This window comes from Psammomys obesus, unplaced genomic scaffold (genome assembly GCF_907164565.1).
Source record: "Psammomys obesus unplaced genomic scaffold, mPsaObe1.curated_primary_1811, whole genome shotgun sequence".
NCBI lineage: Eukaryota > Metazoa > Chordata > Mammalia > Rodentia > Muridae > Psammomys > Psammomys obesus.
In genome coordinates this window covers 183,452-202,311 of record NW_026596079.1, presented here as the reverse complement: position 1 = coordinate 202,311, position 18,860 = coordinate 183,452, and the positions used below count along the sequence as shown (strand labels likewise).

The window sequence follows — 18,860 nt, the reverse complement described above, 5'->3', positions numbered from 1 at the left end:
CTGGCAGTCTACAAGAATCTCTTCCTACCTCTGCAGTCTCTCTCCCTCCCTCTTCTCAGAACCAAGACAAAGAGGTAGACAAATCCCCACAGGCTCTTTCCTGAGCTACAGCTGCACACTACAGGAAACTGGGATCGGCTATGGAGCCGAGGGAGGGGGAGAAAAGGGCTCTGATATAGTACACATGCTCGAAGGGCCAGCACTTCAGCTGATAACAATAAATCTGCCTTTTTAAGAAGACAACCCTCATTAAAACTTGGCTGGCTACACGCCACCCCCAGACCTTTCCGCAGATCCCCAAGACAAAAAATGTGTGGAAGACACATAAGTCTTACCTGAGTTACCATTTTCTTTTTCTCCATAAACCAGAAGAAGCAGATGATAACCAGCTGAAAGCCGCCGTAGTGGGGCACACCTCTGTGGCTCTCTGCCACCCAGTCCCCTGCTAGCTGGCGAAGGGCGGGTGACTGGCCTCCCTTTATCCGTTTTCCTGCCTTTCTCTTTCTAGTGTTTCTTCCTTTCTTTTCTCTTCCTCTCTGGCAGTCTCTCCCCCTCCTTCTTTCTCCAGCTCCCTCCCATATCTCGGGCAGATGGCTGAAGGAAGCCCCACCCCTGAATGCCTAAGGTAATTAATCAGAGTGGAGCCCCACCTCTTCCTCCTCCCCCCAACCCCTCCCAGTAGGCTGACAGCTCCCAACTCCAGAAGCAGGCCTGCTGGAGAATGGCAGTTTGGCCTGTGCTTTACTGTGCGCACGCGTGTGTAAGTGAGCGTGAGTGTCTGTGCGCGCGTGTGCGCACGTGTGTGTATGAGTGCGTGCACATAAAGCAGGAGAGGGGAAAGAGTGAGCGCGGTAGGTGCCTTGTGCTGGCATGGTATAAGGCTGTGATGGTGGTATTAATTATATTGCTCTAGAAGCACTTAGGACAACTTATTACAGTTAATACAGATTTAAGAGATTATGGCCATGAATATCTGATAATAAAAAGAAATGAAAATTAAGGTGTTTTTTTTTCCCCACTGATGGACATTTATAGATAAGAGTGAATTTACTGAAAGGTGTGGAGCAAAAAGCTTCTCTGTGACTACACAGGAAGGTTTTCAAGGACAGCAACACACAGGATGGTGCTGGAAGCCAGAGGCAATGTAATGAGGGCACAGGACTAGGAGAGAAGGGAGGTCAGTTACGTACCTATTTTTTTCTCCTCTAAAAACCCTAGAGATTCTGAAAAAGGTGTCACCACATCTGACTGCTGAAGCTCCCACTTCATAAAGCTCAGGTCAATGGGAACTGCTTTTCCTGCTTTCACTACTACGTCTCCGCCGCAGTGAAAAAAGAACGCCTTGCTTATATGTATCAGCACTGGCACCTGCGAAGAACGCCTCACTTAGATCCCTGCCCGGGTACCTGCGTCATTACTGCAAACGGTTACTACAGAGCTTGGAGCATACAGTGGCTCAAGAGAATGTTTACTCAATACAAACACTTTTTTTTAAGTCCTCAAAACTCCTTTTCATGAAAACCGTCTCACAGTGTGAACTGGGCTGGAGTGCTAGTCTTATTCTGTTCTTTATTATTGATCTCAGATTAAAAAAATACTGAATTCTTAACATACGTTTCATTATTTCTATATAAAGACTCAAATTATGTGACCAGTTGATAAATTCAGGCCCTTTGGCAATTATCTCATAAAAATTAAGATTTTAAGTATATTCTGACAACATCCTGTCCTACAGATTACATATTTTAGCTCTAATATATTCGTTGAGAGGTAGAAGAGATAACTGCAAACTTATTTTAAAAATAAATACTCAAAACTGTGAGTCAGTAATCACAGTAGTAGAGTTTCTGGCTGTCTCCATCAGGACTGTCTGGCACAATATAGAGGCAGGCTTTTAAAATGTACTATGCAATACTGTTTGCCAACACAACACCATCACGTTCTCTCAATTACCAATTACTTTAATAATTCCAAAAAGAACGCACAGACTACAGAACCACGAACAAAATCTAGAGACCATACTCGGGGCAGTGCACTAGCTGTGTAATAGGGCAGAAGCTGTCCTCATATTTGACAGATATGAGGAAATATGTGCGAAAGGATAACCATGGGCTGGAGCGGGCGGCTCGGTGTTTCAGTCACTGTGCTTGGAGAGGACCTGAGTTCAGTTCCCAGCACCTATTCTGGGCAGCTCCCGGTGATCTGACACCCTCTTCTCCATTCTTCTGGCATCCACACACATTCACAAAGGCACATACCTTTTTTTTTTTTTTTTTTTAAAAAAAGGTAGGGTCTTCAAGTACTACATTAAGCAAACAAAAATGGGAGAGGAGTAGCAGACCACAAAATTAATACCCTTTTGAACATGCTGAAATTTGAACTCGCAGGGCTCTTTGAATGTGCTACCAAATGACATCACATTTTTTAAAAGGCAAAGTAAAAAAGAAAGGGTGGGCAAAGCAAAGGATGGCAATCCTTCCTGTATGTTAAGAAAAAAGGTTGTATTTATGAAATAATTGTGTTTTCAGCTTTGACATATAAAATAAACCTGTAAGTCTCTGTACAACATGTGTTGAATCCATCAAAAATCTGACAGAAAGCTGCAAGCACCCCCCCCAAAAAAAGAAAAAGCTAATTGGATACTTGTGTGTGACTTCAGTTGCCTCCTATTTAGACAAGAGAACTTTTTTTTTTTTTTAAATAAGACAGAAAATGAAAGGTTCCCATAAGCAAGTGTTGGACAAGGATAAAGATTTCCACGGGTGCAGAAACTTAAACTGCATTTCTATACATAGGATTAGTATTTTACACTGCAAATAACAGGCCTAAAAATTCATTTCCACAAGGGACAGTATAAGCTAAAAATAAAATAGGCTGAAATGATTTTTATGAAGTCTATGAATAAGAGGACCACTGTGAGCACTGGCTAGAGGCATTGTGAAGTGCGTCCCTGACTTTAAAGGCTGACACAGAGGACAATTGCTCTTTGGAGCCCAAGAGATAGAAGAGCAACTGAACAGCCCAAGTCTGACCCAGCAAAACAATTGAAATCCCTGGTGGCTGTTTTTGTCTCTCTCTTGGAATAGAAGGACAGATGGGGTTGGTGGGATGGGGAGATGGGCATCTGAATAGAGTACAAGAGCCAACAAAAGAAGATCATGTCTACCCTGGTAGAGCAACCGTTGGTATGCCTAGACATGGGAGGTACTCAAGAAACACTTGCTGGAAAGGGTACTTTGTGTCTCAATTTCTTGATTTTCTTTGGCATTTCAGTTTTCAGTACCCCTGCTTCCTTTCTTCTATGCTGCTCAACTGAAATTCTCTCAATGGGTCAATGAAGATCTCCAGGTGATGACCAAATTCAATGGCTATGTCATGGTTTTTTTCTGACATTTTTGTAGCATTGGATTTTGTCTTTGGGAAACTCACCCTTAGCTTCAAATGTTGCTTCATCTAGTACCACCCTGCCAGCCACAGCCACACAGGAGCCTGGGTGCTGCTGTTGCTAGTCCACAGGCTACAGCTGTCCCTTGGCAGCACTCCAGGCAATGAGGCTCCCTCAGCTGTTTGCCCATCTCAAAATGGGGGAGACAGGGGCAGAGGGGAACAATATACTACTTTCTCCTATTTTTTCTTTTCCGCTGTTCATTTCCTTCCTCTGCACCCTGTGGATGCTGGTATTGCATGAGGTGCCGTCCTCAATCTCCTTTTAGTCCTAGTTCCTCTGTGCTTTTCTGTGTAGAGAGGAGCCAGGTGTTTCCGATTTTCAGAAAGGCACAAGGTTCAAGGAGGCTGACACCCACAGTACTTATCTAGGTTGTTGGGTCTCACTCCACCACTTCAGTTAATAATGCCCACCAACTCAGAGGACCTCATATCTGACTCTCGCTCACATCTTTTCCTAACTTCAGAGCAGAGTATTCAACTGCCCCCAACAGTCAACTGTTTTAAAACTGCGTACATACTTCTTCAGAGTACAAAGCTGTGGCTGATGAGATGCCTCAGTACATAAGAGCACTTGCCACCAAGCCTGACCTATGTTCAAAGACAGCTGACCCTGCAAGTTGTCTCTGACCTCCACATGTGTTCTGTGGCACACATGTGTATCCATACCCCTCAAAACACACACACACACACACACACACACACACACACACACACACACACACACACCAGTCTTTAAATTAAAAACTGAACTAAGTTCTTAAAACTAAACCATTAATTCACAGAACAGCCGAGTGCCTGCTGTGCTTATGCCAGGCATCCCTCTAGCCCTGAGGAAAAGAACACGCCTGTCTTATTGGTGAAGGTTAGATTTCACAGCAGGCAACACAGCTGCTGCTCTGAGATGGCTTCTGAGCAGGCTCACTACATCCTCAGGACAATGGTGAGATGATGAAGTCTCCTTTGGAGAGATGATGGAAACTCAGCTAGGTGAGGATAAGCATCTTGCCCACAGGCAGACAGGCTGGCAAGCTGAAGAAATCAGGGTCAAACTCAGACCCCAGGTGGGGGCTCCTCCGGACTCAAGGCTGCGTCAAGTCACAGTGAGTCCGGCTGTTTTCTCCACCTGCCCATTCCCATGCTCACACATGCCTCAGTAGCTGCTCCTCTGCCGGCCCCTCTGGTTTATCCTCCAAGTATATCATTGTTGCCAGGAATCTTTCTAAATACAAATCTCATCCTGCCACTTCTCTACAGGGGGAAAAAAAATCCTCTTTAGTTTTGTTAAAATTAGTGTTAATTATATATAGCAATAAGCTTACAAGTGTGCACCACCCAGCTAAAAGTCTCAGTGTATTTCATTTTCATTTCCTTCATGGCAGAGGATGCTGAACATTATCTTGTGTATGTCTCAGCCAACTGCACTTCTTTGGACAACTGTCTATTTCACTCATTTGCCCGTTTCTTTTTCTGTAAGATTGGTTCTTTGGGAGCCTAACTGAGTTGTCCATATATTCTGGTATCAACCCCTTGCCAGATGAAGAGCTGGAAAGATCTCCCACTCTGCAGCTCTCTCTTAACTATGGTAAATGTTTCTCTGTTGTAAGGGGCTCTTTATCTTGATCTATTATTCATCAGTCCTTGCCATTCATCTGTGAGTTTTCAGAGTCAGGAAGCCCATGGTTGTACCTATATTCTGAACCAGTTTCCCTAATAGTCTCTTCTAGTAGTTTCAAAGTTCTAGATCTTGTACTAAAAAGCCTTTCAGCTAATCTGAATGGACTTTGGCGCAGGGTGAGAGAAAGGGATTTCATTTCTTTTTTTCCATCTGTGGATATGCAGTTTATCTAGGCCCATTTGTCGAAGAGGTTGGCTTTTCTGCAATGTACATTTTTGGTACTAGAACCAATCAGGTGGCCACAAAGGTGTGGTTTTATTTCTAGGTCCTTTATTCAGTGCCTGTGTCCTTTTGTGCTAGGGCCATACTGACAGCATAATTTTAAGCTGGTCCGGTGTTATCTCAGTGTTACTCTTTTTGATGAGAATTGCTTTGGTTAGCTGAGGCTCTTTGTGCTTCCATATGTATTTTAGGATTTTTTCCCTCCTGTGAAGAATGTCACTGAATTTTGAGGTAATTTCATTGGCTACTTTGGGTAATATAATCATTTCACTGCATTAATTTTGCTGATTCATCAATACGTGATGTCTTTCCACCTTGTAGTGTCTCCTCTAGTATTTTATATTTTTGAGGACCTTTCACTTTCTTGGTTAGGTTTATTACTGCCTCCTTATTTTCCTTCCTTGCAAGGCTAATGTAAATGAGGTCATTTTCCTGGAGAAGGAACTGAAAGCATCACTTGTTTACTCTAGCAGACCTGCTAGAATCACAGCTCCCCATCCCTTTAGTACTCATCATGACTGCCACAGGAAGCAACTACAGTTGGTTCAATGCTGTTTCTGTCCCTAGACCCTTGCAAGGAGCCTGATATTCTCCAATACTCACCCCGAAAACATTTCCTAACCCTATCTGCTTTCCACTTCCAGTTAGCTGTCCCATTACTTGTGTGCACACTTTATCTTGACATCTAGCTCATGGACATAAGTCTTTGCATAATTCTGACTACACTGTGAGCAGCCTGGGGTTAGAGATAGTGCTTTATATCACATCCCAGTTTTCACCAGTGCTTGAATGAATTGTTTAATAATAATAATAAAAATAATAATGTTGAACTCAAAATGATGACTTAATCTGGCTCTAGCCATTATTTAAGAATACTCTGCCAAATAAGAATAGAAAGTATCTTGGTAGTTACTGAAGTACTATGAAAGCATTCTTTCTTCTAAGACTATATCTGGCAATATTTTCAAATTTATAAATTTATTTCAGCATCTTTTAGAACACTGAACTGAAGAGATATGCAAAAAGATAAGGTAAAATAAAGATTTTCAACTCTATTGAATACTTGAGCTTGTAGATAGAATACTACTAACACTGTAGATAGAATGCTGCTAATTAAAAATTCACTTCACATACTTTTGCTCTTTATAATTTTATGGTTGTGACTCAACTTCCCAACCTTCCACCCACATACTAGCTATGCTATAAAAGCAGATCCAGAGTCCCTGACTAGAGGCAGGGATTGCTAATGCTTGCCAGGCTGCCTTTGTGAAGAGCAACATTACAGAGAGAGTCCTTCCTCCAACAATTAAACCTTGTTAGTACAAAAGACCTACGCAGCACATCCCGGTAATAACCCTAAGTGACGATTCATTCCGAATGCTGGACACCTTTCCAGACGCATCTCAGAACACTGCTGTACTATCCCCCTTTGTCCCAACATTCCTTTCAGCACAAGTGATGTCGATGAGATTTAATTCTATAATCACCAGCTGCTTTCTTAGTATTGCAGGGTGCAATACAGGCAGCCCATGTCAGAAAAAAGGGTGAGAATTTGAAAACTGTTTTAAACCTTGTAAGCTTATAAACACACAAAATCCTCACATTTATTTCTTGTACATCCAATTTCAACCATTTATCAAGAAACATTAAAAACATGTACTAACACCCAAGTAAGGCCAGACAGATTAAACTTCATTGACTATAATTTGGCTTTAGGTAACTAATTCATACCTTGTACTATTCCAACTTTAAACAACTTGAGTCATTTATACAACTGAAATGATGTCTACTTTCTTGGTATTCTGAGAAATTTCTGATCAATACTAAAAGGAATGCAATGTACACAAATGTGTTAATAACTAAATTATCAAGAAAATACACAAACTGAAAATCAAAATGTATTCTTTTTCTATTACTAAAATATGCCTTGTGTCTATCATTAAATTACTAAAGACTGTGCTGGTTTGGCTGTCACTGTTTCTCTGTGTCTGGCAAAGTACTTGGCACATGGTAGGTGCTTAAAAAATTCAGTAAACTAATTCAGATTGAAAAATGAAAGAGCATATGTGTATGTGTGTATATATAACTGTGTATCAGGGTCATTATTTCTTGGAGAATTACAAAGCAGAGGCACTAATTCACGTTCCAGTACTTTGCACACTCAAACCCATCTCAGTATCAATAGTATCATTTGCATAGGTAAGTCTGTCTTGTCTTATTCTTCCATAAGCTAAGAATGGACTTTGGGCTGCCCTTGGCTGTCCTACTAAACCCTACGATCAGTACATTCAGCTGCCTCCAATTTGATTTAAGACTCTGCTTCCTCTTCCTCTAGCTGTCTTACTACTAGTGGATAACAGGATAACAGTCTATAACATTCTTTCACTAAGGAACAATTGTGACAATAAACAACACCCTTAATTTGCAACAATAGCTACATTTTAACCATCCAGTCAGAGGAAACAGGTGTTTAATCTTAGACCACTCACAAAAAATTCAGGGCCTTGCCTGGTTAATCCCAGCACTAGGAAGGGAGGGGCACATGGATCTTGAGTTCCAGGCCAGCCTGGACTACATAGCAAGTTTCATAGTGCAAACCTGCCTAAAAGAATAAAAGAATTAAATAAAAAAAGGAAAAGCTGGCCAGGTGTGGCAGCACCTGCCCTTAATCCCAGCATTTTGGGAAGCAAAGGCAGGCAGATCTCTGAGTTTGAGGGCAGCCTGGTCTACAAAGCAAGTCCAAGACAGCTAGAGCTACACAGAGAAACCCTGTCTTAAAACAAAACCAAAACCAAAAACCCTAAAAACCAAAACCAAAAACATTTTAGGTATAATTTTTCTTACTTTTTTTCCCAAGCAAGAAAATTCTGTCTCTTAAACCTTTCTCTAGCAATACCCTATCTTTTTAACTTAACTATATTTTAAAGCTGATCTGGTCCAGATAGGGTTCTGCAGGAATTATAACTAATAAAATAATAAATTTCAACTGCACACTCTCAGGTAGGCATTATTTTCTTAACATTAAGAGCAATGAAAGGTCAAGTACTTTATTAGCTTCAGTTGAAAAGAACTCTTTGTTTCATTATCTCCACATTAGTATTTCTAGAAATACTCAATTAAAAATAGATATAAATCTTCTCATTAAAAAATACTATTCAGTTTTGTCCTTAAGCATGTTCACTGCATAATGCGTTGGTACACAACTCCAAGTGTTGTGCAATGAATTTTGAGTAAAACAAGTATAATAATATAACAGAAGCTTTAAAAAGCATCTTAGAGTCAGTGTGAGTATGTAGCCAACAACCATCTATTACTCATTTACAAATGCAATGAAAAAACTGTTCCCTCAAAAAATTAATCAATACAGTCATAAAATAGTTTTTAATCTTTGCATGTAAAACTGTTCTTTCAATCCCATTAATTTATTGGTATGGCAGAATGGAGAAAGTGCCTTTAATTTTAACATCTCATTCTCTGTTATTTCTGAGCTACCTTAATTTCAGATAGAATAAACCTACTAAATAGAGCAAGGCCAGGGAAGTATGGTTTAAAATACTAAACACTGCATTCACCAATAACAAATCTGAGTGAATAAAAAGATTTAGAGCACATCAATTCATCTTATCACGAATGAATCAAAGTTTACTGCCAAAGCTTTTATCCAGTTGTGTCGCAGTCTGAAGAGAACTTTTTCCACCAAGTAATTTTATGCTAGCTGGTCACAGCTGTACCTCGCCAAGACTCATCGGTACTTTAAGATTTGCTTCTAGTCTAGTCTCATGACATGCCCAGCCTTAGGCTGTTAGAAATACCTGATGTCAGTAGAGAAATAGTTCACAGATAAACGAAATCCATAAATGCTGCAAACCTCATTATGACCAATGTGATGTGTACTTGCATTTCATCTGAAAAATCAAAAACCATGGAAATTTATGCACCTCCCATAGAACATCACGATCAACACGTCAGGACATAGTTAAAGACAAACAAAACACAACCTCTGCAGGGTTCCAGGACTGGGGCCTCGAGGCTTGAACAAGAGTGAGTTTACTCACAACAGGTTTAGGATCCCGGCCATCTTATAACCTTGTGTATTTCTGCTCAACCTGCAACTTAGGTGCTAGTTACTAAAAATGACATCAGAAAGGATAATAATTAAGGATCATGAAATATCTGTAATTCAGAACTCAAGCAATAAAATGAAGTCATTCAGGCACTGGATTCTAGCTGAAGCCAGAATTCAGGACTCTTCTCCTCTCTTTACTTCATCTCTCTTTACTGCTACCAACTGAAAAGGCTTTTTTGCACAATGTAATATAATTTATAATGGCTTAACATGTTCTGGTTTTAACAAATTAACTAATTCTACCAGAAAATAATAGGCTAAAACCAAATTAAAATAATCTAGGCACAACTTCAGTTATGCATTACCTTTCTGAAAAATACAGCGATATTTGGAGACTGCCATTGTGTCTCTCAATTGCCTCCAAAGACTCAGAAGCATGATAAATACTACATTTATACTGCCCAGTCTACCCTGGGCCCCCACAATCTCTGAAGCTCCAGAATTTCTAAAACTGAAAAGCCAACCACTCTTGTCTAGTTACCATCACTATTAAAATCTTAAAGTCAAATCTCTTGCTACAGCAAATTAGCACCCCCCCCAAAAAAAAAAAAAGAGTCCACATCTTGAGAAATCTGTCCCACATGGCACCATGTCAAATGACAGAAAGCCTATACTCTTCTATCATAAAATCACATCAATTATTGTTTGGAAAACAAATCAAAGCCCAGCTTACCTGGACAAGAGGATACTGATAATCCATGCAATATACACCATACATAGCAGATCTGGACAGCACAAAAAGCACCTTAAGTTTTTGTCTTGTTGATGTGTCCTGTCCAAGAGAACTAGAAGAGCCCTCAAAAAAAATTAAAAAAAAAAAAAATCCTTGGCCTACTTCCCCTTCTGGATAGATAGGTGAGCTGGCTCAGCTGGTGAAGTTGGAGTTTAGTTCAGACCAACAGTATTCAGCAGTGCATACAAGAGATGTTCAGAGAGAAGCAAACACTCCAACTGAGTTAGCTGTACACACTGAAGACAGGACTAGGGACTGGTTTATAGCTGACAATTCCACCAGAAAGCCAAGAGGCAGAAGATGACAGCCAAGGAAGAGACCTCTGGCTCCTTAAGTGGCAAACAAGGGTGAAGCACAAGGTATCCCGAGGCAAAATAATACATATGTCCCAAGATGTGTGTCAAAGGAAATGCTCCCCACCTAGGACATGGGAGGCAGATGGGACTGTGCTGTTTTTCCAGCCCTCCCTTAGAAAGAAATGTGAGTGCGCATGCACAAATGCCCATGCGTGAACCCTTCCTTCTCACTGTCTCTAGGCAGAGACAGGTGCTAGGATTAACAGCATAAAGCCCAGCCATAGAAAAGAACTGGCAGAAAAAAGTCACACTGATACATGTAGTCAAGGGTCCCTTTCATGATACTGTATGTTTCTGTATCATTTAACACACAGCCCCCTCTTGCTTTAACAGGAGATAGGACAGCTGGCAGGATCAGCAAGAAAAGAGGAAGGTGGCCCCAACTCTGAGCAACATGAGCACACTGGAGGCCAGCAAATATGCAGGGCATACTCTCAGCTGTTCCAGTCAAACTTGGAGGGATTAACTGTGGCTGCCTGTAAAGAGGTGGGGGTGGAGAGGTCGCTACAGAGAAGCAGTTGCTTTTCTCCTTTTAGGAAGTGGTTTCACCCACCCTGCCATTGTTTGCACACACATGTGCACACATATTTCTGTAACTAATATTAAAAGCAGTAACAAACAGAGACAGGTGTGAGGTTAGTTGACAGCCTACAGCAAGCTGGAGTTGGTTTTCATCTACAATCAGAACATCTAAGTAGTTCTTACAGAATAATGTACAATTCACAAAAAGTGTACCGATACAAACATTCAAAAATTCAAAATTATAATTCTAAGTTTGTTTCAGTGTCATATTCTAAGTTTGTTCCATGACCTCCTAAGAACCTACTGAGGCAGAGCCAGTAATGCTAGGACATGCCTATAAGGGGTTATCAAGGTTAAGGGAGGGCCTGTGCAGGTATTGCTGCTCCCAACCATCTTAAGTGCAGCCTGCTCCTTCTCCAGCCACTGAAGCAAAGTGCGAGAGTGTTCAGGAGAAACTCTGCTTTAAGGTTCAAATCAGCACTGACACATCTAGGGATGGTCTTCTGAACAATATGTATTTTAAATCAATCAAACAGATTGCAAGGATCATACAAAATACTAGAATATCTCTAGCTTGCCAGCACTGACTCTCTACAAGGATCAAATGAAGATCAAAATAAACCAATTTAATATGATGATGACTACTCCACCACAGCTGGGTATGATGCCTGTAAGTCCCAGCTACTGAAAACCTGAGGGAAGACAATCAGAGTTCAAGGCTACCATGGTCACCCAATCCCATACCAAAAGACAACTGTTTACATGTACTCTGCCTAAGGCGCTATGCTAAGTACTGGAGAAACTAGTATAAACAGTCTGGTTTCGAAGTACTTTGTAGGTACAGGTGAAGTCAGAGGTAAAAATACTGCCACGGTTCTAATCTAAGCACTGTGAGAAACTCAGCATACCTGGACTAGCACTGTCAAAAGGTGCTCTCAGCACATGCTTCTACAGTGGTTCCTATCACTAACCTGTAACATGCTTCGCCAGCTATGAAGGAAGATCATCAGAGCTGTTAGCATCTTATTTTTGCCTGGTCACATCTTAAAGCCTACGGTATACACTTTAATTGTTCCCTCTGAAACTAACAACAGAGGTCTGGAGGTAGGTCTCAGTGACAGCAGTCACCTAGCATACATAAAGCCCTGGGTTTTATCCAAAGGTGGGGCGAGGAGCTGTGGGAGGCAGGGGCAGCAATAAAAATCATACACAAAATGTCCTCTAAAGTCAAAGAATTCTATGTGACTTCAACTTCACTGCAGGTTGTTTAGAGCAGTATTGCATCATGGGTCACGTGGGCACTTGTCAATTAGCTCCTTAAGTCACTATTAAATCTTCTGAGCTTCTGTGTTGGTGGTACAGTAGTGAGCCTACTAAATCTAAGATTCTTTTTGATGTGAAGATTTGAAAATGATAATGGGACCACAATAATAAACTATGTCTTAAAAACATAAAGCTTCATCAGCCTGCCCAGTTTGGTATCTGGTGAATTAACTACAGAAATTGAAATGTTTGGGTGGCATTGTATTTAAGATAACAGAAGAAGCATGGCAGTGATGGTCCATGACTTTAATTCTAGCATTTGGGAGGCAGAGGCAGATGGATCTTTGAGTCAGAGGCCATCCTGGTCTACAGAGCAAGTTCCAGGACAGCTAGGGCTACATGCTTTTTTTTACCCTAAAAAGCAACAAACAAAACAACAATAAAAAAAAAAAAAAAAACAAAAAACCCAACCCGAACCAAAAAAGATGAACAGAAGGGTGGGAATGGGTAGAGAGACACTCAGAGAGAAGGCAAAGAGCTGTGAATAGAATCTTAAGCAATCATGACTTCTAAAAAGCAGGTAGCAACAGAGTCAGTGGGCCCCTGGAGTCGTCATAAGCGCCAGAACACAGAGGGCATTTTCTACTTTTCTGCAATATCCCTTAACATTGCCACTAGGAACATGTAAAGGCTGAAGAGAATGCAGACTTAGAAAACATGACTGCACTTTTCAGAAAGGAGTTCTATTTGCCGGCATTTGGTTTGGTGACACTGGTACTAGGTGGGCTCAAAGCTAGTCAAAATAAAAAATAGAAACCACACCTGCATTTGAATTTTACCAAAACTACTTGCCTCGAGCCCAGGTGAGAAGCCCAGGATAGTCACTGGTACAATTAGTAGTCCACTCGTATTTTCCTGGAAAACTTTTGTCACACAACAGGCTCGTCTCCTTTCCTGTGCCTAGTGAGGGTCATCTGCCTTCCTGTTGAGTATAATGGCACTTCCTATGTGATCCTGAGTACACTTGTATTAGATCCTTCACTTAAGGACAAGACTCATCCATTTGTCTTGTACTATTCTCAAAATTATGCTGATATGAGTCACTGCCAAGTTTCTGCCACCAGGTTCCCCAGCTCCCTCCAGCGAAGACAAAATGCAATCCCTTTAAAACTGTGAGCCCAGATCAACTTTTCCTCTGTTAACTTAGCTCTGCCAGGCATTGGATCTCACTGTGCGCCACACACTTGGATCTTCATTCAGTCAATATCCATCCAGCGCAACACAACATCCAACATGGCATAAAGTATGAAGAGCTAACAATGCAGGAGAGAGAAAGTAAGAAACATTGACTCACATCTGATGAATGCCACAGCTAGTTGAAGACAGCTGGGATAAAGTTAAAATACAGCTGCAACCTACTGCTCTCCACTGTCACCCCCCTCATTTTCCAAGTGAGGAAGACTAGGATTAAATAAAAATTAGAAGGATTTAGAGCAAGTTTTCTAGATAAAATGGGGAAAGTATGGGACTGAGACCGGGGCAGCATTCTAAGTGAATAAACAATACCTTGGAAGCAAAGCCCTTGTCCACAGAAGGGCAGATAAACATCACAAAGCCAAAAGATTGTATGACTATCTGTGTAAGAATTCTATACGTTTTAGCATGAAATGGTTGGTTTTCGGCACCAAGAGAGAGGCTTCAAATGATGCCTACCAGAACACCATGAAGGATAGAAACACGCCTTTGTGTGACACACAGGATAAAACACATGGGCAGTAACAAAGGCGATGTATGAAACACAGCAGTTTGCTCAGGAATGAAAGGCAACTGTGAAGCAAGTCGACAACACTTTTCTTAGTGTTGTTTTTCTAATTTGGTGTCGTTTGAGAATCCCCAATCCAAAACTATGAAATCTAAAACCTGTGATCATTGACACTGACTCAAAAAATTTCAGATTTAGCATTTTGGGTCTCAAAATTTTGCATTAGGAATGCTCAACCAGTGTAGTCTGTTAAAGTATTCCACGGCCCAAAAAGCCGTCTGCAATCTAAAACTCTTCTGGTGCCATGCACTTCCAATAAGGGCATGCATCTCGTATTGTTAGTAAGTAATAACTGTAACAGCAGCACTTGGGAGGGAGAGGCAGGTGGAGCTCTGGGAGTTCAAGGCCAGCCTGGTTTATATAGTGAGTTCCAGGACAGCCAGGGCTACATGGTGAGACCCTGTATCAAAAGAGAAAGAAAAGGTAGCAAAATGTATCTATAAATGAAAGCATCACAGTTTTTCAAGTGTTGGTAGATAATATAAAGGGGTGAAGATAAAAAAGCAACATTTTAAAGCAAAGAATTACTAAAAATTAGCAAATGAAAAGGAGAGAATTTGACAGGTGCTTCCTCACTGGGCCTACCCATCTTTTGCTTTTGTCTGCAGTCCTGATGCCACCTTGTAAGGAATGTGACAGTGAGACCAAGTAGAATGAAAATGAGCTGTTCTACTTGAGACTTCCTCAAGACCAAACAACCTGCTCACTACCAGATAATACCTATGTCCTGCCAATCCAGCCCAACTAAAACCACCCAAACTCCCGGCCCATAAAATCAGTGGATAAATAATTATCATCATTTTAAGAAAGTAAGTTTTGGAAAAGATTGTTTAGTGTTTAAACATGAACTAGGTTGGGGTGGGCAACAACTGAGGACTACCCCTGCACTGAGCCAGTATCTCCTTCCTTAGGCGGCTCTCTCAGACGCTCTGTCACAGGACAAAAAGCAGCCAACACAGAATGTAGAACTGCTAGACAGGCATGGAGGCGCATGTATTTAAAGTCAGCACTTGGAAGGCAGAAGCAGGCAGATCTCTGTGAGTTCAAGGACAGTCAGGGCTGGACAGAGATACTGTCTCGAAAAACCAGAAAAAAAAAAAAAAAAGAAAAAAGTAGAATGGCTGCTGTGACTCATCCTGACCACACCCTGATGTCTTAGTTTTCTTTCCTTTGGGGAAGAAAAAATTTGTTTGGTTCACATTCCAGATAAGAAGCCATCATTTCAGAGTAAGTCAAGGCGGCAGGAACCTGAAGCTGTTACATCCCCAGTAAAAAGCAGAAAGAGGATAAATATACACATACTGTCCTCAGCTAACTTTCTTTGCTCATACACAGTCTAGGACCCAGCTCTAGACTCATTGGCTCAGGGAATGGAGCCAATGAACATGATCAGGGCAATCCCCACAGACGTGTTCACAGGCAAACCTATCCAGACAATCACTCACTGACAACTTATCCTATGCCAGTTCTAGACTGTATTAAGTAGATAATTAAAAACTATTCTATCACAAGTATGTGAGACTTTAAAACTCTTATCATGAAATTTAGAAGAGTCTGAAGAGGTTGGCTAGGGACTGGAGATGGTTCAGTGGTTAAGAGCACTGGCTGTTCTTCCAGAGGACCAGAGTTTGATTCCCAGTTCACAACAGCCTGTCTGTGAACTCCAGTTCCAGGGATTCAATGCCCTCTTCTGACTTCTGCAAGCACTGCATCCATTCAGTGCACAAACTTCCATACAGGCAAAGAACCCGTACAAATAAAATTAAAAGAAAATAAAGAAGCAGATTAGAGAAAGCCTAGAATATAAATCAAGCTTACTGTGTAACTCTAGGTTGTAAGCCAGAAGAGAAAGATGCCACAAAAACATGCCCAGATAAGATTGTATCCATGTGATTTCAGATTGGCACACCAAATCTCTGAGAACTGGAATACAGATCACTCATGTTATTCTATCAAAGAGAAACTGTCTATATTTTGTCCGTGTCCCGAGACTTTGTGGAAAGTTTGTTTAAAAGTTATAAACTAATCTGGTAGAATAAATCCCAAAGTAGTTCAATATATAGACTATTGCATGATTATTGCTAACTGCTTTTAGCTACGTTTATAGTAAGAATTGGAGGCAAAAAGCAGAACACAAGGATTTTGGAAGCTTGTGGTTTGGCCAACAAAAAAGGCTGCATAAAGTTAAGGCCTTGGGAAGTGTGGCTGTAGAAGAAATGAAAAATAAGTCTGGCACCAGAGCAACAGGAAAGATGGCTCAGAGGCATCTCAAAAATTGGCCAGACCTCACCCACTTCAAGGGTATAAACATGAATATGTATCTGAAAGACTTTCCCTTGAGAAGAAAGAGCCACGAGGTCCCCTGTTTACATGCTTAGGAAAGGTTTTCTAAATACCCCAGATATCTAGGCACTCAGGCATCTCAGCATTTTGGTTCTGGGGTCCAAACTACTATTCAAGCTGGGGAGCGGAGGGGAGGGGAAAGGAGGAGGGGAGGGGAGGAGGAGATTATCAGAGAGAGAGAGAGAGAGAGAGAGAGAACAGTCTTCCGACCTGGAACTGGACAGTCACAGTCACATCTGTGACAATGAGCTGGTGCACATGTTGTAGCAAATATAAAGTGTTGGATGATAATATGTTTATGATTTACCCTAAGAACTCATGTGGTATCATCTAACCCACTATCATGAACAACATCTATTACTCATATTAGGTCTCATTAAGGTTTGCCAGGTCCATTGGCACAAGGAAGTGAGGAAATTGACCAATTACTAATAGGGGATGTTTTAGAAGCCTCCAGATTTCATGGGAAACATCATGTTAATGAGAAAGGTTTAAAGGCTGTTGTAAATAAACATGAAGTGTTGGACTGTAACATGTTTATTATTAGCCCTAAGATTGTCATGGTGGTATTATTTAACCGCTATCACAAATAAGACACAGATACCTGTTAGATATATAATTGCATTATTTATCTTGGGCAGGACAGAAACTTCACCAACACTGTCTCAAAAACCTCACCATCCATCTCCCAGCTCCCATCCAATACCATCCCCTTTCACCATCTTTATCTGGGCTACCTTTCATCCAAAATCTTATGAATACTTGCTTTTATTCTTCATGTACACACTTTTACCATACAGAAAATTAGACCACAGGCCTAAAACACAAAACATGAAACTACAAACTTCAGTAGTAAAAACTCCTTGAATGGAGCAAGATTTCTGAGCTATTTCTGTTGCTCGGTTGGTAGGGAGCATGCTTAGCATGGTCAAGGCCCTTGGTCTGATCCCTAGCACCAAAGAGACTACAAACAAGCCATAAAGAACAAACCAACAATTCAGACTTCACTAAAAACTTTCATTACCAATGGTCACTGTGAGAGGCAAACAAGTGTCAATTTAGAGGCACCATTTCTAAAGCATGTATTTATGAAGAGTTTTAAGGCAGAGTACGTGAGAAAAACTGTATAACTGAGCTAGTCAGCATTTAGCAACTTCTTAAAGTATCAGCTATACCTTTCATGTACCCCTATACCAGTCATCTACCTAGTGTACTTAATGTAGTTGCTAGTATTAACAGTTACTAAAGAGAAATGAGAACCTATATTCATATGCACTCTGTACAAGAACACTGAAGTACAAACAACCCATCAAGAGATACGAACTAACATACTGCCAGAGTCACAAGTGAGCACTGTGATCCAACAGCAAAGGAGCCGTGAATGCATGTGCGATGAACCTCAAAATAATGGTGCTAGGTACAAGACGCCCAGGAATAGGGCTTTTTACTGTGTGATTACATTTTTGTCAAATTCTAAAAGTACGACTTATGTACAATGGCAGAAAGCAAACCACTGTTTGCTTGTTAGTGTGCGGGTTCAGGGAAGGCATCAGGACATAAGGAGCCTTCTGGAGATCTTTAATCTGTTAATTATCTCAGCTGTGATGATGACTTCATGGGTGTGTACATGTCAAAACTTAACAAGCTGTGACTTTGTACCACGTCCTGCGTATTAATTACACCTCAGCCCAACTGTCAATAAAAGGCTCACCTCCCACCCTCCTCAACTGTAGTTTTTGGAAGGTTAGTTATCTGCTTTGAGGGGAGGGAGAGTTGGCAAAGGAAAATAGTGAAAGCACCAACATGTCCTAGGGTAGGGTATATGTGGAAATTAGAGGAAAATGTGAAAGGTAAGCAGAGCGGAAAGACAGGCTGCTTTAGAAATTACTAATGGCCTAGGCTAGGTCTCTGGCAGACCCCTCCCTCTGCACTTGCACACGGGCTTCCCAGTTTGTTGCACACATCTTTCTGTTACTCCTATCCTGGAAAGAGAGGGTTACATAGTGTCCTTTTGCTCAAGTACCCCACACTCAGCAGGATTCCTGAGCGTGTACGGGAGCATGTGCTAAACCAGCTGGAGTCAAATCTTAGCTGCCAGGCTCTCAGCCCTAAGATTTGGGAGGTATTCAGTGTCTCTGAACTTCACAGTTGCTATGTTCACTAAGTCAGTGCACAGACAAGCCCAGCACACAGTGAGGATCCTCAGCATCATCTCCGTTAACTTAGGAAGGAGGGAATATCTATACACGAGTTTAGGCGGAAACATGATTTTTATGACTATCTCTTATTTATCTAGCAGCACCAAATGAATGAATGAATGAATGAATGAATGAATGAATGAATGAATGAAT

At 41.1% G+C, this 18,860-nt stretch overlaps 1 protein-coding gene across 12 annotated transcripts in view; it reads right to left on the bottom strand.

Moving 5' to 3' along the window:
* The window catches only part of Rbfox2 (RNA binding fox-1 homolog 2), a 234,783-nt gene that overhangs the window by 71,517 nt on the left and 144,406 nt on the right, over nt 1-18,860 (bottom strand). Inside the window, exon 1 of one of the 12 annotated variants that reach the window (XM_055626317.1) lies at nt 336-601. The exons of the other annotated variants lie outside the window; for them this stretch is intronic. Within the exon in view, the coding sequence (XP_055482292.1) occupies nt 336-362 (27 nt within the window). The 5' untranslated portion in view covers nt 363-601. Of the gene's footprint in view, nt 1-335; nt 602-18,860 lie in introns of those variants that run through there. 12 annotated transcript variants of the gene reach the window in all.